This window comes from Halyomorpha halys, unplaced genomic scaffold, assembly GCF_000696795.3.
Source record: "Halyomorpha halys isolate HHAL.00 unplaced genomic scaffold, Hhal_1.1 Scaffold801.1, whole genome shotgun sequence".
Taxonomy (NCBI): domain Eukaryota; kingdom Metazoa; phylum Arthropoda; class Insecta; order Hemiptera; family Pentatomidae; genus Halyomorpha; species Halyomorpha halys.
In genome coordinates this window covers 583,557-606,541 of record NW_027107017.1, presented here as the reverse complement: position 1 = coordinate 606,541, position 22,985 = coordinate 583,557, and the positions used below count along the sequence as shown (strand labels likewise).

Genomic DNA, 22,985 nt, shown 5'->3' with positions numbered 1-22,985 from the left:
CTTGGTTGTTAATAGTTTATTTTAATCACCCACTACACTAAAATTACGTTTTAATTGTTTAACGCGGTATAAAGTGATTGTTTACTGATTTTCACCGCAATACATACGTTAATACCACAGTGTTCAAGGAATAAACGGAGAGAGATAAGTAGGTAGAACCTCAGTAGCAGCCATGACACTTGATACCACAATTAAATGTAAATATTTAAAGTTGTCAATGAAATATTTCTTGATCAGGTTATAAGTTAATTCTTTCACATTAGTTTTAAGTTATTTTTATGTATGTTGAAGATTGTTAGACAACTTCTTGATACGAGCAATGATGAACATAAAGATATTTGAGCTTTGATACTCATAGGTTCGATTACATGTCTTCACAAGAAAGCACCTCGGAATATATTGAACTTAAAGGAAGTGAGGGAAAAACCTATCACTGATTCACTTAAACCATTTGGCATGAATTAAAAACTTTAATAAGTTAATATTGCCTGAGACAGTGAAGGATAAATGGGTTCGACTCCATGATGATCCTCGGAACACGATTTTATTATCTCCCATACTTTGTTTCAAAATGACGGCCGACTTGAGGTTTTTTTACACCCATACCAGTGTTTTATTTGGTGACTGAACCCCCAACGATATCTTCATTAAGATTATAAAAATGAAAAAGCATTCCCTTCCTTTTATTGACCTCCTAATCATAAGAAACCCAGACAACACCATATCGACTGATTTTACACCCCTACTCCATTTTCTACTCTTTTCACATTCTTTCTTCCTTCCTACGACTCTAATTATTGTTGTATTTACTTATTACTCCTTTTGGCCTAAATAAGTTTATGTTCTCATTCTTTAATTCTATTATTTTACTTACATATTTAATTTTTTACATTTACGTTTTCAATCTCACTTTTTCGGAACTTTAATATTGCTTAATTTTCATTTAGTACCTACTAGATTTTCTTATTCATATCTCATTACTCCGTTTGGCTTACATAACTTTATGTTTTATTTCTTTCATTCTATTATGTTATACATGTAAGATTTTATTAAATATATACATTCTCTTTTTTTTCATAACTTTAATTGTAAATAATTTTTCTTTTTATTCATATATTTACTAACTAGATTTTCTTACTAATATTTATATTTCTTTACTCATTTTGGCTCATATAGCTTTATATTTTATTGCTTTAATCCTGTTATTTTACTTACATATTTAATTGATTACATATACTTTTTCTTACCAACTTTTCTCCTAGTTTTAATTTAAATTAATTTTTCCTTTTGTAGTTACTAGATTTTCATATATGTACTATTATTTTCTTATTCTTAATTTTAATGATACTTATTATCATATAACCTTGATCTTCTCATAATACTTAAAGTGTACATTTTCATTCAACAATATTTATGTATCAATATTATCTGTTATTTTATAATTATTCCATAATTCCTTTTATTCATAATGGTTGTTATCTTGTTGTTTGTTCTTAGCCCCAACGAAGGCCTGAAATTTTGACCGAAACTTAGGAACTAATAAATAAGTTTCTTGACAGTCCGCACCTCCAACGATCTTTTCATATATAAACCACGGTCAACAATTATCTCACCATCAAGATTATAAAAATATTAATATCTTGTATTAGTAGAATGGAGCGCTGATATTGGATTCAACAAAGTTCAAACTTGAACAGATAATACTGGAAGGAAGAGAAATAAAAAAATATACGTATTTATGGTTTAAGGCCACTTACGAGACATACGACGAAAGCAGCCATAATAAGGATCCATATTGTGTCTGTGCAAGACCGCTTAGAGACAGGCCCATCAATGGCATTCTTAGCCTAGAATAAAACAAAATATTACAATAAAAAATAATTTATTAATAACATATGTATGTGGTTCAAATACTGAAATAACATACAGAAGTTCTTAAAGAAACAAAATGATATAAGGAGCAATACATTCAACAACATACCTCCGGCTCCACTTTGTCTCCGCACAAGCAAGACCCCATCTGTTACTAACCTGCAACAAAAAATAAATAGAGTTACTTCAAGATAGGAATTTAATTCACCGATTCCCAAATAATTATTGTTTTGTCGAAGCTCAACTTTTTTTATTTTCTCAAAATTTCTTATATTTTATAGAGCTGAAGAACACTAACTGCAAGGAAATAATTAGTGTAAGTTTAGCTGCCCCAAAGGCCAGCAGATATGACTAGCAGTACTATATTCAAGATTTTTATAAATACACTTTGTTATGTCCTAAGGGAACAATAAATGAAATTGACTATGTTGTAATAAAGAAGAAACCTTCAAAGATAAACTGAAAATACATTCATAATCCATGCAGATATTGGGGAATAATGGATTGATTGCATTCATGGACGTCGATCCGTATTGGACGTTAGACGATATATGATGGTGAAGTGTTTGAGAAATGGATTATTGAACGACACCAGTCCTACAACTACAACGACACCATTCCTGTAATGTCACATATTTTATTGTAGTTGTTCCTGTCACTTCTCCGTATCTGCCCAAATTGGACTGTTTGGTCGACTATTCGTTTTCCAAGATACCGTAGTGGGACGACTGCCGACAGCTATTGTTGTATTTTTTATTTTCAACTATGGGCTCGGCGACAGGTCCCCCCTGTTTATTGAGTCCCCGGGACCATTTCAGTCAATATGAAGTCCGCCTCCCCCAATAATTGAGGCCGAACGACACCCACCCATGGTCACAGAGTTATAAACATACATCTGAACATTATTCTAAACACTAAACTTTTAATTTAAACTCAACTACACTAAGGATATTTAAAATTAATCGCGGACGTCAATAAAAAGATATCGAGGAGAGAATAAAAATTGTCAACTAATAATTGTCGCCTCACTGTCAAATAGTAAACTTGAATATAAAATAGAATAGAAAAAGAACTTATTAAAATTCCAAGGCAAAATTATTTTACCAATTTTAATTAATAAAAAAAATGTTATACTAAATTCCAGTCCTTCAGTCTATTGGTTTGCACTAGAATGTGCAAATGAAAGTTTTGTTCCTAAGGATGCCGTGTTAACCGAAACATTGAACATTTTGTTTGTTAATTAAAATTGGTGGAATAATTTTGCCTGGAAATTCAGACAAATTTACCTTCACCTGGAATAAATTTCATATCGAAAAAGAACTTAATTCTAGGACCACGTCCCTTAAGAATAACAAAAAATGCACCTATGGAAAAAAAAACTTATAAAAACATGTCCTAAAAACTGACTTAGTAAAATATTATATATATAATATATAAATAATAATTAAACAGTTGAATTAAATAACAAGCACAAATAAACAGGTTAGCTATATGAAAGAATTATTTTTGTGATAGAAAATAAAAAAGTTAAAATAAAGAATTAATGTAGTAATATACAACATACAAAATATAGTATAGCATGAGTATGTCCACCGATGAGTACACCTAAGATAAAATTTGAATATTACAGCTATTATGCTCTCCTAATCAAAATTTGAAATAAAAATATATAATGTTGCTAAGAGATCATCTGTTTAGGATGTGAGAAAGTAGTGTGGGAAAGGAGGAATTTAAATGAAGATAAGGGAAAAGCATAACGAATATCAGGAGGGAAGAAATTCCTAAGGGAAGTGGAACAGACTAAAGAGGAACGTTCAAATGTTTTACTTCTGGGAAGGGGTACAGAGGAAGATCAGAAAGAAGGGATTTTGTTCCCTAGGAGTGGATTGAGGATTTGAATTGTTGTAGGATATGAAAGGGTGCTGGGAATCGATCGTTTGATGTATATAGGATCCACGGAAATGTTGTCTACGCATTGAAAAGAGCCACTTCACCTCTTCTTAAGGACGAGACACACAAGAACGCTTCGGAGTACCATAATTAATCTTCAAAAGTAGTTCAATATCATTGGGAAGTCTGTAGCAGAAGCTCCATTTTTAGACCAGATTAGCAGTGCGTAAATATACAGCTATAGATGTGCTTTAATAGCAGCTACAGTGCGTAAATATACAGCTATAGATGTGCTTTAATAGCAGCTATAGTGCGTAAATATTAGAATTCAATAAGACGAGTTATACTATCTACTGCCTACTTGTCCTAGTGATGAAATATATATATAGTACAAGAGCCGGGAAGAAAAAAAAGGCAGCTTTGTCATCCCAATTTTTGATTACTTTAATGAAAACTGAATAATTACAATTCGAAACTGACGAGTCTGCCAAGTATAGGCTGTTCCAATTCCTTAAAAAACATTATTTTTTCATTCGGGCCACTATATTTTAAAAACTACCAACAGCATCAGAAAATCTAAAAGGACATTAATTAAAGACGAGTAAATTTGCTAAAATATCAGCCTTAATAGAGCTATTTACGTCCAATAGATCTCGAGATATAGCTTTTTAAAAAGCAACATTTATTAAAAATGTACTGAAAGATAATTGGTTAGTTAATTTATTTTGAGAAATCTGTATCTCAGGAACTAAGTGACCTATAGATGTCTATTAGCACTCAAATTAAAGCTAGTATAATGGACTATAAAGAAGTTAATGACCTTTACCTTCGTAGGAATAGTAGTTTTCATGATATTTCATCAAATAAATTGATTTATTGTTATTCGGACAATACGTTTGATTTATGAAAAACTTTATTTCAGAAACTATAAGACATACAGATGTCTGTCAGCACTAAAATTAAAGCCAGTTAAATTTACTATAAAATATTTTATAAAGTTTATCTTTGTAGGAGAAGTAGTTTTTATGACATTCGACAAAATAAATTCACAAAATGTTAATTTCTGGTTGTTCGTATAAAATGTTTGATTTTTGAAATAATATATCTCTAGACCCATAAGACGCACATGTGTCTGCCAACACTAAAAATAAAGGAAATTTGACTTACTATAAAATAGTTGATGACAGTAATCTTCATAGGGTAGCAGTTTTTATGATATTCGCATATAAATATAAATTTGTCAAATGAAAATTTGTCCGAATAATTATAAATCAATTGATTTTAGCAAATATCATGAAAACTACTACTACTCCTACGAAGATAAACAATATAAACTACTTTATAGCCCATTAAACTAGCTTCTATTTGAGTGCTAATAGACATCTGTACGTCAAATGTTTTTTGAGATATAGATTTTTCAAAATTAACTAATTACTGATCTTTCACTACGCTCTGTACAACATTTTTATGAAATGTTGCTTTTTAAAAAGCTATATATCGAAAACCATTGAACGTAAATAGCTCTATTAGGGCTTATATTTTATCAAACTTACTCTACTTTAAATGATGTTCTCTTAGATTTTCTATTATTGTTGGTAGTTATAAAGATATAAGAGCTCAGAATGAAAAATTTATTATTTTTAACGTTTTGAAACAGCCGCCATTTTTTATTCCCTCTACGTATACTTGGCAGACTCATAAATTTTGACTAGTAAATTATACATAGTTTTCAATGAAGTAATAAAAAATTGGGGTGAAATAACTGCCTTTTTCTCCTCTTGGGCTCTTGTACTAATACTACCACATCCGGGCCAAACCAACAAGACTGATTTTTAATTTTGAATAGATCATTGAAATAAAGTTTAAGATCTAATTTCAAATTGTGTTTTGGTGAAATACAAGTATTGTATTAGAAAAAGTGTTAAAAATTTGTTTTCTGTTTAAAAAATTTTTATTCACCAAGAATTCAAATGTTTTATTTATTTATTTAATACCAGATCGGCCTGGTGGGTCTTGACATGGTTAATGTAAGAGGTACATTTTTTTTTAACAATTTATTATGAGATATTTTTTATAATAACAAAAAATAAAATAATAATTCTTAATAAAAGATAAAAGCAAAACAATGACATTTATGGATTTAACTATAATAAATAATTGACTTCTGATGGAAACAAAAAGTGGATTTAAGAAAAAAAAAATTAAGATAAAATACAATTTATAGAGAGACAATAACAGAACTGATAAATATAGAACTTATAACAGGACGTCCAGAAGCAGCCTGGGCTTTTCTTCGGGTTGTGTTAGGGTTTCCCAAGTTGTAGGTCACTGCTCCTTTGACTGTATGTAACTGGGAGTGGAACTTCATGAACCTTTTTATGTTGTAGTTTTCTATTGTTTCTATTCGTAATTCCCGATGCAATTGGCTGTTTCATACAAACCAAGGAGCACCCACTACAATTCTTATACGACTTTATTTTGAAAAGATTATATTTTTTTCCTTTTCGTAAAAGCAGCCACTCCCAAGACCTCACAGCCATGCATCAGCAGTAGCCTGTGAATTGTTTTAACAATAAGAATAGCTGTTTCTGATTTTAATTTGGACTTTATATTTAGGATAAGGATGTAGCATTGCTAACCTTGCGTAGGTTTGAGTAAGTTTGATGTTGATATGGTGGTTCCAGGTAAGGCGGGGATCGAGATTTTTTTTATAAAGTATTTTTTACCTTTGAGGACCGGCTCTGGTGGGCGTCTGAGAGTAAAAACTTCAAAGAATTCAACTGAATCTCATGGTCTACTCTCATAATCTGGGCTAGTGAGTAGAGCACTTGCATGGAACGAACAATATAATACAATATGTCATACATTTACCCGCCCATTCAGACCGAGTAAGCCGTCGCCCCTCAAGAAGTTTTGCACCAAATATTTTAATATGTAAGAGTAGCACAGGACGTGGAACAGGTGTGGATGCAGAAAAACATTGATGAACTGCACCTTTGCTTATCACAATCGCCATGGTGACTGTACTGGGATGGGATCCATTTTGAAAGTGGTGATGAATAGGAGGAACTACCCTCAATTACTTGGAAGCAAACAGAAAAAAAAACGCATATTAAAAATATTTAATTCTTATTTCTAATTTCTCCCATTTATACAAATATATAAATTTGCCCAGTGATGTATATGTATGGATAAAATATAGATTACTTGGATAAAAATGATCTTCTTTTCAAAACTAGGATTTGTTCCTAATCGAGGTAGGATTTTCATGCTGGTAATTTAGTGACTTTTTTTTTTAATGATTCGCTCAAAACCTGAGCAATAAAAACTGAAGAAAAATACAGTAGACAGTAGACAGTAAAACCTCTCTCGATACTAGGGACTATGCCAATTATCTCTCAACAACAACATTTTTTCCGTATTATTATTTTGTCAAAATGTATTTCTAAACTGTTTATTATGACACCTATAACATTCTTTAATTAATATTTCATAATATTAATTAACCTTTAAAATTAGTTTGTATTATTATTTTTATGTCTCATTTTTGTATAAAATTGATCATTTGAGAAATTAAATTATTATTATTTGACCGATATTTCGCTAAAAGCTTTGGCATTCAGATTAAACTGCTCTTATTGTAACCGTACAAGAGAGCTTGGACAAAACTGCCAGGTAATGCCCGGCGATGTTTACGACATGCAAGCCTACCTATATAGGGAAAATGTTTAGAAAAAGAAAATTTCCAAAATTCATAAATTTTCAAGCGAGATTATATCGGAAACTATTAGATCTATAAAAACAGTTTAGGAGATGTTTTGTACAGTATTATTGATTCTCATTTATTTTTTAATACAAAAAGGTTTCGACTAGGGTTGACCATTTTCGGAAAATTCGTAAAAACAAAAAAAAGATGCATTTTATACATTTTTTTTTCCAGTTCCTGACTGCACCCCACTTTCAATACATCAGGACTTTATATATTAACTTCACTAGACATCACTGAACAAGAAGATAAGATAATATAAACATCAGATCTAGTTTAAGCAGATACCTTATTTAGGGTGGACAAAGAAATAGGAGCAGCCGAGATGTCCTCTTAAAATAATAATCAATATTGTGTGACCATCAGCGAAAAGAGTGTATGTCTATTTGGCAAATGCCGTTCTAAAGGAAGAAATTTTTTTCCCCTTTACAATATTATATTTTATTGCCTAACAGTGTATATAATGTTATATTATAATTGAAATAGTAATCTATGCACATTATTATTAATTAGGGAGTTTTTATGCTGTTGCTTCTGTCTATATTTGTTTGGCTCTTAAACTAGGTGCATTATTTTGAATTTTTTGTGCCAGAGAAGTAGTTCCAATATTTTAAGCTTCCTTCTCCACTGAGATAGCTGGTTCCAGATAAGCCAATGTGTGATTGATTGCTTGATGCTGGTATCGTGCTGCCACCTTCTTAGTGGTGCTAATCCCTCAATTATATATCGATATGAAGATAACTCTCATATCGATAAATTATTGATAGATAAATAAATAATGGTTTTAACCCTTATATATACAGTAAAATACTTTAAAGCAAACGGCCGTGTGTGTCGATGGCGTGTCAGCTGTATATTAACTCTATCGACTTTCCTTTTGGTTGAATCGAATCGGCACATTTATGGTTGGGAGTGAATGATCCCAGGGTGGTCTAACATTGCTTCAGAGTGATGATTTGGGTTAACAGCTTAATAAATTTCCTTGTAATTTTAAAAATTATGAATTTAATAACAATTAATTACCAATTACAATAATTTTTAAACAATCCAGGGAAAGCCACCTACTGCATAACCACCTATTTCAAGCATCTGTTTTTACTATCGACTACCAAAACATTCTAGTAGGAACAACATCAAAATTCAGTAGGTTTACTTAAGAAAAACGTATTTGTAGTTTGAGGCTTCTTTATTTAAAAAGTAATGAAAAAAGTCCATAGGCATTCCAGCTGGCACAGGTGGTCGTACTCGAAATTTCACCTGGATGTGCTTTTTTTGTAATTTAATTTTCTATGTTTGCTATCAGCACTTTAAATAAACTTATGAATTAACAGGGTAAAACAGTCCTCTAATTTCACTATAGAAAATGATACAAGGTGTATTCTGAAGACAACCAATTCAAGCAGGAGTTGAGATATTTGTTTTTAACTTAAAATAAATTCATATTTTCATTTTTAAAATCAGCTTATACTCTTAGTAAGTGTAATAAAGCAATGACATCAAAAAGCTGCCCTACCAGGAAAGGAGCTTTGCGCTAAGGTTTATAACACACCGCATTTCAACAGAGGAATGACTACTGTTAATTTTTCTAATCAGAGGAATGGAAACTAAAATTGGACGGGATGTCTGTTGGTATGCAATAGCCAGTTATGTTGGCTGTCTTAGTGGCAAAGAATGACATTTTAGTAACATTCCAAACTAGAGAGGAGTCTTAATTTAATCTCGTTTTTAATCACTGGATAAAAATACAAAAGGAGCGCGGTGGCCACGGGGTAAAGCGCTTGGCTGCTAACTCCAAGGACTCGAGTTCGAATCCGGCTGGGGAGATAATTGTTTTCTGTTACACTGTAGCCGTGAGTCAACTCCTGTGGGTACTGGAGCGCACTCTTTGGGGTCCACCCGGCCTCATAAATTGGTTACCCTTAATTAGGTAAAAATCTGGTGGTGGAGCGTGATTCTGACCAAATCACCTCCTTGCACAACCGTTGGTTTAGTAATAACAGTACTCCTTTACTTATAAATGTTATCTATACTTATATAACAGTACTTAAGTTCTGAACCCCTGACTGAATTAAGTGGATTTTAATTATTTTAAAAATAAAAAATACAAAACGTAGTATTTGTTACTTTGTTCCAGTTATTTTTAGTAAAACCATGGGAACAGATCGCAGTCTAGAATAGCTGTACAAACTTAATTAAATATAAGATGAAAGGAATATGGTCCGGGTGCGGTCAAGAAAAACTCAAATAGTAGAAATATACTAATTTAATGAGCCAACGTTTCGCCCCACGTTGCAGGGCGAATTAATAAAATAAAATAAAATAAAATAAAATTTTAGTTTTGACTGCCGTCAAAATAGCCCTGAAGAAGCCCTGCAACGTGGGGCGAAACGTTGGCTCATTAAATTAGTATATTTCTACTATTTGAGTTTTTCTTGACCGCACCCGGACCATATTCCTTTCATCTTCACACACGGTCAATCAATAATCTTCCAGTTAATTAAATATAATGATGATTCAGATAGTAATAACACCCTGAACACAAAATGACCTTTGAAAACACATTTAAATTCCTGTTCATTCTTAGTCAAGAGATAAGGTCAAAGCAACATCAGTTCTAAGTGTTAAATCAAGTTTGTAATAAATTTACTTTACAGAATAAATAAGTTTCACATTTTTTAATAAAACATAATTTTTCACACTAAAAGAAGGTGGAATAAACTGGGCTAGGCAGATATGGAGCTGCCATGCCAACGATAACTGACTCATATAAAGTTTTTTTGTCTTTTTATTTTACAATAATTTTGGGCTTTTCAACCACTGGGAGGAGGGGGTCATTTTTGCCCCGTAAAAATGATTTATGAAAAAAAATAACAGTCGAAAGACACAATTATATAGATTTAAATTGTGTTAAAGTTATGATTTTTTTTTTCTAGAAACAAAAACAATTTTTCTGTTGCATTAAGTTTTTAATCAGGTATTATGTCTCTTAAACTGTCTCAGAAAGCTAAATCTCCCAAAAATATGCAAAATATTATAAAACAATTCGAAACAAATACGTTTGCAAAATTATATCACAATTGATATACAAATAACATGAAAAAAAAGTTGTTTGTTTCCTTTGAAGACTTTTAATAGTTACAAATGATACAAAAGGCACTAAAGGAGTACAAAAAACAAATGTATGCAAACGAATTTAATTTCAGCAGTAGGCCCGTCAAATACCGACAAGAACAAGTACGAAAATCTGATCGGGAAAACCGGAATTTTAGAAATTTGTACCTCGGCACATTAAATTCTAATTGTGATGAATAATTAAAAGATTCACAAACCAACAATTAAGAAAATGTTATAAATTTCTCAGAAACATAGGAGAATTTTCGAAATGTTTAACGATTTCAGACTTATAACATAAATGAAATATATAATATTCTTATCAGCAATTGAATTTTGAGAATCAATTCATGTTTTTTCCATCCTTGTCAAGGGGAGTGTTAAACTTCTCTCATTTTTTTAGAACCAATTGATGAATTTTTACGTTTAGAAGCAACGTTAACAACTTCAGATATACCTGCGAGAAGCTAGTGATTTTCAAATTAAATGGAAAAATAAAAAATAAAAAAATCAAGTAAATGCTATCGTTAGAGAGATATTATACGTAAAGTGTTTTTCCAGCCTCTGGCAAATAAAAACTAATAATTACAAAAATAGTCAATGTATATAAAAGGCCATTCGATTTAATGCCAGACAATTAAATTTTCATTTTTTACACGTACTTCAAAACCAGGGCGACAATAATTTAGAAAAAATGAATTTAAGACAGTATTTTTTCAATTAGAAAATGAATTAAAAAAAAAATAAAATAACCCAACGATCAACCAAACTAAAAAAAATTGTCCATTTAATAATTTAAACAACCAGGGCAAGGACAAGATTTCTCTAATTCAAATCTTAAAAAACAGATCGTATAACATTATTTCTGTGATTTATGATCAATGTATTTGTGTATTAAAAGCTGAAGGTAAGAAGTTTTTTTTTTTTAATATGAATATAAAGGGTGGAAAATTCAATAAATAAAATGTTTCCTGAACAGGGTCTTTTTTGAAAAATAAATGGAATGATTAACATATCCATATTTTTTCTTAATTTTCATTTGAGCCAAGTGTTGGAAAATCTCTTCCGAAAGAAACTGGTTTGGTCAAACTTTCTAATGGAAAGCCTACGGACAAGACCATTTCACTTTTCTTTCAGAGTACTTCGGAGTCTGCTATCAGCCACATAAATTTATATCATAAATTAATATTAATATGTGCACAGGTGCTGTTATGTTATGTTTCGTTAATAATTAGGTACTTTTCTTTAAAAGATAATCTTTATTCATTCCTGCTAGGTAATGGCCATTTTGTTATGATTACTTTTCTCTAAATTTAAATATAACTAGGCCATTAAACTAACCGCCGAAATAAAGATACAATCAAGAAGAAAATCAGCTAGAAGCCAATTTCCTCGCATCCGCCTGCTTGCAGATTGTGTCCTTCAAATAATTTCGGAATGGCACCCTTCACTTCTATCACGTCCTCTCCAAATCAAAGTGCAAAATACTTCGAAAAATATTCCTACCAAAATCCAATGCCTTCACTTCTCTTCAGTCATCCCAGACGATCACCATAATTACTTCATATCCTATTCTACAATCCTACCTACTCATACGCACTCCTGACATTCAAAATCCCCTTTCCAATCTAGATTTTTTTTTGTCCCTGTTATGAACTGCTAACTACCACTCTATAATTCCATACTAAATATTATGGACCAAACAAAATCCCTGTAACATTAATAAAACTCCGTCTCTCTACCCTTATATCCGACCTCTGTCAAATCTACAATTTTGACTAGTAAAACCCCACATTCTCTTCTTTTTGGGAAACCGCTTTGGTCGATCATTAAATAAAATCCTAAATTCTTCTTTACCTAATGACTGCCGTCCTATTTCTCTCTTCTCAAACACTCCACAAGAGTTTGAACGATTTCATCAAAATCTACTCCGAAACTTCCTAGAAGACATTCCTTGTGAAACCCCTACAATCAGGCTATTCAGAGTGTTCCGCTCTCATTAATGTAACCCATGACTTCCAAACTTTCACTGAACACCAAAACCTGACGACCTAATGCTTTAAATTTATTCAAATGTCATTGGGCTCATTAAATTAGTATATTTCTACTATTTGAGTTTTTCTTGACCGCACCCGGACCATATTCCTTTCGTCATTTTAATTTCCATATTTAAATTTCATGTTAATTTCCTGTTATCTTAGTCTAAAGGAAAATATAAATCCAGAATAAATAAAAATATTATTATACAATTAAAAAAATTGTCACCATTGACATACATGTCGTTCTTGTAAGCTCGTCCCTAAAATTTACTCCTTTTATTTCTAGCCCAGCTAATATTCCCGCCGATCTTCTTGGAAACATCATGACTAACTATGGGAATCTCATAGAGTCTCATAGAATCTCATAGAGCCTTGAGTAATGAAATACTTCATCTACAATTAAGAGTAGTGATTTTCATGTCAACATCAATGTATACATAGCGGGTATAAGAAACCTTGAAGAAGTGATAGAACTTGTCTCACAACAAAGCAAAGGATAAGGTTTACATCAATAATCAATCCATAAAAATTTAAATTGCACAAAAAGGAATTTATGTATATAGTATATTAACCAACACCATGTGTCTAAAACCCGTAAAGGAAAAATATATTGGCATACAGTTTATTTCAAAACCACTGACAAATTTTAAATTACTAAGATCACATTGAAGTATAAAATAAGAAAACTCTAAACTAAATAGAAGCGAACGCCCTACAAACTGAATTTATCTTACATAATTAATCTCAAATAATAATCTAAATAAATGCATCAGATGGTTCAGATATGAATTGCTGGCGGAACGCTAAGCCAGTAATGCAAGCTCGTCACGAACAAAGATAAGCAGGACCACAGCTTGTGGGTCGACGGACGCAAATTCTCCGTCAAAAAAGGCTGATATCGTAGCCAAAAACAAATAGAGAATTTTAATGAACAATTCACATTGAAATAGAACTTCCAACATTCTACAGAACATGAAAAAATTCAAAATCTATCTAATCCAAGGCACAGTTTTAAACAACTTAAATCTATATCGAAAATATTCTAGAATACTTCGTTCTTTGGTATATACTCGTTTGGAAGTTCATACATACAACATCAATTTCATTACATTATGATCATACATAAAAACTTTTAACCACAAAAATGTGAATATTTGGTGATATCTATTCTAAAACAAAAGAAAAATATCTTAGTGGTTGATGTGTCAGGTAGTGAACATAGTTAATAATATTCAGGTCCTATACACCAATTACCACTGCGTTGGAAATAAGGTGAAGATAAGTTGAAATGCAGAGCGACTAGAATAATAAAATTGAATGATACTATTCAAATATTTGTCATAACACATGACAGTATGCTACAGGTAAATCTCAAGAAGAAACCTAGATGTCCAAGCCTTTAATACAAACCATTCTTTAGTTCACATTGTGTTTGCTCAATGGGAATTACTGAAATTTTCACCCAAAAATTGAGATTGAGAATAAGGTATTGCTTAATCCCTAAAGACTAATATGTACCTGGATTCAATGTTGCTGACATTATTGTCCGAGCTCCGTTCGTAGATTAGTATGTTGCAGAGGTTTTAAATCTCACTCGAAATGCAATCCTCGGGATCAATGTCTTGGGTTTACAGCACTATATTCTTAGAGTGGGTGCCCTCTCCTGCCATTACATTCCCCTTTTATAGTCATAGTAGAAATGAATAAAAAATCAATATTTTAAAACCAACTAATAAATTCGGTTCTGCTTACCTATTCTCTTCATTTATTTATTTTCTAATCTATAAGCTACTAAACGTCTAATCTGCCTATTAAAATGTCAATTTTATTCTGACGAGCGAGATAGTGATTGCTAACCTAATAGCTGGCTTCATAAAGCAGGTCTCTAAATTGGAACCTTTCTTGGTATTTCAGAATTTCAGTATCCCATTCCATCCTTCATTTTTAAACTATTATTTTTAAAATTCGTGTATTTCCAACGTTTCATTTTTATTTCCCACTTATTAATTTTTTTTTTAAGGGAAATTCCACTGCAATGACGATTGGTATGCCCAAGGGCGCCAGTTCCCTTAAGTACTAGTTGATGGAATGATGAAATAGTTATCCCAATCTCAGATTCGTTTAAGAACACGACATTTTTTCAAGGATATGAGAGTTCGCGACAAAAGAATCTGAAATCTGCAACTAAAAGTTCGTACAATCAATCTAAGTGCGTACTCGGTTCATAATATAAGATCTATCTTGTTGTATTACCGGGTGCAATATTGTTATTTCTGGGCATAGTGAGCCTTTTTTGGTAAAGAGTTGCCTCAAGTAGGTAAACTTTCTCGGCGACATTGTGCTACTTGTACCTACTTCCCTGTGTTAGTCAAAGTGCATTTTATGGAATAACTGTATGATATTTTCATAAATACCCTTCGTGTACGACATAACTGGCGTAGCTCTTCACTCTCAAACCATCAGAGCAAGTCAAAAAGGCCATTGGGACCACGATGATATTTTTGAGAAAACAAAAAAATTGACAAATAACGTTATCAACCGATTTTGAGGATTCAAAATCAATCCGGAATCTAGATGGTTCAATTCAGCCAGTATAGCCATTCGCTTGAGGTTAGTGGAGTAATGCGATTTCGCGTTCACCTTCATCTTGCTGGCCTTTAACTAACTTCACAAGTGAGAGGTATGACGATAAGGATGGTTGTTGATTTCCATTCCTTGGTTTTGAATTGTAACGATTTTAGAAAGTCTATTCTTCATCCTGTTGTATGTTAAACAATAATAATAATAATAATGTGTTTTGCAAAAAAAAAAAAAAATGAACAATTGTATTTCCTAAATTTAGGGTAAAGAAACGTATCTTAAAACCATAATGTATACAAAACTATGATTTCGATACCCCAATAATTTGTTTCGGACGCTCAAAAGTTCCAGAATTCCTTTTTAAAATATTTTTTAAGAAATTTTATAATTTTTTAGATACTTCGCACTAATAAACGGAATATAACAAGACAACATTACAGCATCATGAGAAAATGATGTTTTTTGAAAAAATAATTGTGACCATCTTCAGTAATTCTCTGAAATGGTAATAATAAGTATTAGCCATACCAGCTCATGACCATAGAACAAGAAGAATATTTCCTTTAATTAATATCCTGTGGACTGATAAAAGAAAAAGAAGAGTATTAAAAATCTTGTACAATTGCGTCTTATAGAACAAAGACATGATCAAAAAGGCCATAAAACAGTGCTCAACCAACCATATCTTTCGATAAATTGTGTTAACTATCTTTAATTCAACAATGGTATTCCGGAAGTTAATTTTACTTTTATAATTTTTGCTGATAGGCTAACATCATACAACAAAATAGGAATTACTATAAAACCAACCTGGATACGTATTAGAGAGAAGCCCTTCCTTTCTCAGGAAATGTATAAATCAATCCATCGACATGTTGAAGAGGCAGTGATGTAGGACAATAGGGGCGCAATATAGTATGTTGACAGTTTGATGAGAATAATATCGCATTGTACAGTTCTTTCAAGTAGATGATGAGCCCTACGGCTATTACTTTTCAGTCTAGAATTCTATACAAGGCTTTATGGCGTTTTTTTTTATAATCAAAAAGCTTCAAATTGTTGAATAAAATGTCTTCCTTTCTTATTTGGAATTTTAGCAGTTCCAAGAGTGACAATACATTCATGCTGATATGAAAAATTATTCTCGTCGTAATACATTTTTTAAAAATTTTGGGAGCTATTGATGCCAGGACGTTGGACCTATATTAATAGATTCTCAACCATATTGATAAAACTCCTATAGCTAAGGGGCTTCGGGACCGTTAGAGCACAAGGATCTTACAGTTTTTAAAAATTTCTGATCAGAAATCTCAAAACCATTTTGAGGTAAGGTCTTTTTGAACTCCTTGCTAAAACCACCTGCCTTCAAAATGGATTTTATACAGGACCCCTCTTTCTTATACTCCTCCCAGTTTTTCCCAGAACCATGATGACTAGGTGAGATTTTTTGTGCAGTCCACAAACGCGATAACATGCAATAAAGGCGTTGAAACATGCAAAATCGTGGGACATAAATGCTGAAACGTATAAAACGATGACATACGAGTATAAATCTGAATAAACATCTTGTACATAAGTATTGACGATATTTCACTGTGATAGTCCGTGTACTTTTTCTGGCAATCTATTTAGAATGTGAGCTACACATGTAACATGAACCATAAAAAACTTTTATGGCCTATTTTAACTAAGAAAAAGCGAAATTTTATCATGGAAACTAATTAGCCGGAACTGATCGTCTATCTGAAGTAGAAACACAGAAAAGGTCTGGTTTGTTTGTTTGTTTGGTTGTTTAGTGGCGCCAAACTTCATTGGTCATCAACGCCATTTATATTTTATTTAATTTTGCTAATATTCGTTAAATTTTATTTATTTTTAATTTTTTTTTTTTTTATTTATTTATTTTATTTTTATTTTTTTTCTTCCGATCAAGTTATATTTTTGTAAGTAAATTTTGTGATTTTAAAAACTGGAACACCAATTCTATTGCCTTATCATCGTCTCCAATGGTTTTTGAGATATCTTGGCTTAGTCCCAAGCTATTGAGGTGTGGTGTAAAATATGGGCATCGTTGGAAAACATGGCTTATTGTTAAATTGTTATTGCAATACTGGCAGTTCGGAGGGGTTTCTTTTGATATAAGATAGGAGTGGGTGAGCCTCGTGTGACCTATTCTCAGCCTAGTCAGTACAACTTCCTCTCTACGGCATTTGCGACTGGAGGTACCCCAGGGCTTGACATCCTTTTTAATTTGCTCATTGGGCTTTCGTTCCACATAGATTGCCATTGATCTTTGACTTCCTTTACAAGAGGCCTGCATATCTCTGACGGAGTTAAAATTGCTTTACCTCGTCCCGGAAGCGCGAGTCCTTCTCTTGCAGCGTGATCGGCCAGTTCATTCCCTGCGATTCCTACATGGCTTGGAACCCATAGAAATGTTACTGACATACCCATGTTGTGTAGAGCTTTTTTTTAGAAAAGGTCTGGTTTCGGACTGTAATGGTGACTAAAACACTCAAAAATGTTCAATAAATAACATCAAATGAACTCAGGCAGAGCTAGTTACAAACGATCATGGCCACTAATTAGCCGGAACTCATTTAAAAACAAACATGGTTGGCCTGTTGCTAGGGGACGTCTTAGCAACGGTTATCAACTCTTAACAACAGACTCTATTCCTTAATTATTACATACATATTTTTCATCTCAAATAACTAAAGTCCAATTAAAAGAATATAAATGATAATAAATGCAATTAAATTAAACACTAATACTAATTAAATACTATTTACAAGAAAACACAAGTTAATTATAAAATATGGCGTTAACACGTACAGAATATCGTGCCAATATCATATTTTAACTGCGGATAGGTTTCTATCCACCTACTTATATTATACAATTTTCTTTTATGGATTTTTGAATATTTTTTTTTCTCTTTACATGGTCAGTTTAACCCAGTAAGAATAAGGAAAGATTTATCTGCTTCTTGACACATTATAATTCGCTTTTAGTTATTAACGACAAACAATTATAACTTGTTAATACGATTTTGTTTGCGGAGTTTGGAGAAATTTCGGCTTATTTTCTTCGCCCTGGACACTCGTCAATGATTAAATAATATTATTTTGATATTTTGATGATTGATCAATCAACATCCCAATATGTGCAAAAAGAATAAAAAACAAAAATGAAATCGTACAAATACTCCAAAACGTACAATATTATAAAAAGTATCACAAATCGTGCAGAATGAAATTTAACAAACAACCTATTTGGCACAGTTCGGATTAATAACTAACTTTTATCAAACTCTGAATAGCAATTGCATTGAGATCAGTGTTCTTCAGCATTGCTTTTCCAGTCACATCAATGTTTCTCAAGTAGAATTTTAATCGGTATTAAAAGACGTCTTCCTCCGTGAAACATAAACATATCTCGCAACAAATATGAATGTCTTTGTTGCAAGAGATGTTCATTTATGACCATTATTTTGAAATTAGATTCGTATATATATATATTAAGTAGTAAAAAGTCCTATTTAATTTTTATATAGTGTATTAACCAGGAACATGTGTATGCAGAAATAGAAGGAAATAAATATAATAAATAATTAATCTTGTATTATAAAAAATGAACTACTTTGATCACCCAAATTTTTCATTAACAAAATTTTATAAAAAAAAAAAAAATAATAATTTTGACGTTGTAGATCTTTAATTTTGACCATTTTGGTAAAACTTATATCATGTGTGAACAATAAATCATATGTATATAAGAAGATGGTCAGGGTTGCGGCCAAAAGAGATACAAAAATAGTTTACAACTATTTGTAAACTAGTTTACAACTAACTTCCGACGTTTCACCTCACTTTGCAGGGCCTCATCAGGGCTGTTCAAAGGTAAAAGTTGAACATTTTATGCATATATAAATAAATCATATGCTCTAACAAAATTTTTTTTAATAATTTGATATTATATTACTCTTTAAATTATCTGTTTGAATATCATTGATAGCAAATATATAAATAATAGATCGTTAAAATGACGAGTTCTACACTTGGAGCTGGAGAGGATTCGATAGTCAGATCTTGAACATGACTGCCTCAGATATATAGATTATAGAAGACAGGATAGCCAAACCGCAGACTTTCCGCCCACCAAGCTAGATATTCATATGTAATATAAAAATATTTAATGGCAAGACAATCAATCTGAATCATGGTTATTGTATCATATTATTCATGGATATATTTAATTGTAAATAAATACTCTGTTCATTTATGTAGCGTTGTTATTTATACCATACAATACCACTCATCAATATATCATGTATTCAATGGTAATAATATTTTTTGAAGACATTTAATTGGATATTATCATATTCATTCACTTTAAATATTGTTTACATACTATAAAAATAAACGTGTCAATAAGCAGAATTTAACTTATATAAAATATAGTAATATAGAATCACTTCTGCACTAATAAGTCAGTAACGATTTCGGAATCATATTCAATTTGAATAAGAACGCAAGTGAATCGGTAATCGAACTAATCTAATGGTTGCCTGGATATTTGGGGAGTGTCAACATGGCTTGCATGATCATAGCCATACCAAGTGGACCGCAGTGAGGGCCGAAATCATTATTCACGCCATATCGTTCAACCTTTCTTCATAGATTTATTTTTCACAGAGTCTTTATTGCCATGTAAATTGATCGCCCCTTTGAACTCCGAGTCACAGTCGTTTATGATTGAATAGCCGACAATCTGTCTTCCTAAATCTGTACATTCTCTTTACCAGCAACAGTCGTGCAAATACACAAGGCAATGAAGGAAAATAGGAGAAATTTTTCCCACCTCCCACTTTTTAATGTCGCTGAAAACAAATCTGTGGTTTATAAACATATATATGTTTTGGGATTTTCTTTTTTTTAAATAACTCACAATTTTACTTTTTTTTTCAACTGTATTCCAAAAATTGTCACTCAATTAAAATAAACAATTATTTTTACATTTTAAATTCCGTCAAATCACCTTTACCCTTCGTCGTAAACCTACTGACTGCCCTACAGTTACATTTAATGTTGTTACTCTTACCCTTGTCGAACAAATCCGCTACCTTGGACTACATTTGGACAAACGATTAACCTGGAATCCTCACACAAGACTGAAAAGACAGGAAACTGCACGTCGATTTCGACTATTACAGCACTTACTAGACAAACGATCGAAACTTCCAACACATTACAAAAGACTGATCTACAGGACTGTAATAAGGCCAATTTGGACATATGGAGTTGAGCTTTGGGGCTCCACTAAACCTTCGAATTCCTCTCGTATTCAATCCTTACAATCCAAAATCCTCAATGCTTCTTACTTTGTCACAAATAAAATCATACATAAAGACCTTAATGTTCCCTATGTAACCGATCTAGCCCAAACCAAATATCACTCCTTCCATTATAAACTGTCTAACCACTCAAACCCCCTAGTTTCTAATCTCGCATCCTCCATTCCGAGCCACCTGAAAAGAAGATGGCCACGAGATCAGCTAATGTAAAATGTCATTAGAGTGCTACCAATGGGTAGTTTCTCTACACGCCTGTAACACTCCAATTTAACTTAGATCAGATTTACTAAATGTATTGTTGTAAATAGATAAATATTTCAAAAAAATGTTTACATTTTATGTCTAATTTCCCAAAAATAGGCATGAGGTTTTTTGCTTATATATAGTAAACTAAGAATTTTTAGAAAATAAACATTCCGTAAAAACATAAAGGAGACAAAACATCCTACAAAATCCTAAAACATCCTACGCGTATCAAATGGTAGAAAAACCACTTTACGGTTTATGATGAACGTAATAAAACTCTCTTTTTAACTCTGACTCTCTTATTTTGACATGCACACATAACTGACATTTAACATTGACGATAGCGATGAGAAGCTGATACTGGGCAAAATCAGGCAGTTAGAGGAGTTTTTTTAAAGCGTTTTTCACATCATCGTCAATTAGCGTGACAACCTATTACTGGGTCCTGGCCTCCTCAAGCAGCTTCTACCAGTTTAATCTGTTATGTGCAGCTGCTCTCCAATTCCTCACTCCGAGCAGGGTTCTTGAATCCTCTTTAACACCATCCAACCATCTTTGGGCGTCCCCTCGGCCGTGTTCCATGTTGGCGCTCATTGAGAAGTTTATTTGGGAACTCATCAGTTCCCATCCTTGCCACACGGGCTACCCAGCGCAGCCTACCAATTCTCACAATTTTTCCAACATCAGGCTCACCAATTAACAAGTAGAATTCCCTATTCCTGCGTCTTCTCAAAGCTGAACCATCCTTTATTGTGGTGTAGATGCGTCTGAGTATCTTTTTCTCAAATGTTTGGAGATCCTTTTCATCGCCCTTCGAAAGTACCCAAATTTCCGAGGCGTAGAGCAGCACTGGTCGAATTAGCGTTTTGTACAATCTAGTTTTCGTGGATCTTGATAGTCAGCTACTACCAAAGTGCTGACGCAGTCCAAAAAAGCGTTTTTCACAAAGAACTGAAAAGTGGGCTTCCTTACCCAAGTAAGTTCTAAAATGAAATATAACATAGGCATTTCGCAGGATTTTTGTTTTTATTGAATGTCTACATGTGATTAGTTTTCAGATTAAAAGCTAAATACTAAAAAATCCATGAAATTTTGGGATGGCATAAAATCATTAAGAAAAAACTTCTATAGTTTTTCCAGTCAAACTGGGAAAAAAAGTTCAAATAAGGCCAAGTTCTGTTGTAGTCGTAACTAACAACTTTGGAACGCTGAACAAATTTAAGGTTCAGTAACAGCCACTTAGTAGCTTAAGTGAGAAAATAGTAGAAAAGTAGTTCATACCAATCATTCACATAGTGTGTGTTTCTATTCAAATTTCTGTCTAATTTGACAGTATATGTTGTGTCAAGAGCTTCACTCTAGGTCTAAATTAATAAATATAAAACAACATAACATGAATTTTCAAAATCGTAGTTTAAAAAACGGTCAGTAGTCATAATGAAACTGTAAAAAAAAGAGAAAAACATTTCTCATTACCGTATGAATAATAATAATCTTTTACTTGATATCTTATTCACACTACCGTCATTTTTTACTCCAACAGGTTTACGATGGTGGATGTGCATTTTTTATTTCAGGCCAATAGACATCCTCATTTTATATACCCAAACCTTAGCGTTCACTGAATATATAAGGGATTCCCGAAATATTATGCTTCCTAAGCAAAGAGTACTGAATATTATTATTATTTTTACCTTTAGTTTTTTTTACCTCAGGCACAGTGTGGCAATTGAATGGCAATCTGGCCATTAGTCAATTATTTTTTTTTTATTCCAGCAATATAAATTTTTTTATTTCAGTAATATAATTAAGTTGAAAGATAAAGATTTGGAGTATTAAGTGCGGCCATGAACCCGACCCGTCAGGTGGTTACGGATTGCAAGTGTAAGTCCGCGGTAAAGCTTGAATAATCTTTTTTTATTTTTTATCTAAAATGATTGGTAAATTAAATAAATCAGTTTTTTTTTTTTTAATGGATTATTTTTACTTCTAGACACTAGATGCATCATAATTATTACAAGCAACAATTTTATCTAAAAAATGAAACCATTTCCAGGTACACTAGATGCATCATAATTATTACAAGCAACAATTTTATCTAAAAAATGAAACCATTTCCAGGTAC

The 22,985-nt window shown here is 32.1% G+C and overlaps 1 protein-coding gene and 1 non-coding gene across 2 annotated transcripts in view; both read right to left on the bottom strand.

The window, feature by feature from the left end:
- Positions 1-22,985, bottom strand: part of LOC106686261 (choline transporter-like protein 1) — a gene marked incomplete at its 3' end in the record, with an annotated part of 47,219 nt that overhangs the window by 16,462 nt on the left and 7,772 nt on the right. The window contains 2 exon segments of the mRNA XM_067045369.1: positions 1,758-1,847; positions 1,982-2,031. Coding sequence (XP_066901470.1) covers positions 1,758-1,847; positions 1,982-2,020 — 129 coding nt within the window.
- Positions 10,945-11,046, bottom strand: LOC112211252 (U6atac minor spliceosomal RNA). Its single transcript, XR_002945508.1, has one exon. It is a non-coding gene; the product is annotated as a U6atac minor spliceosomal RNA (small nuclear RNA).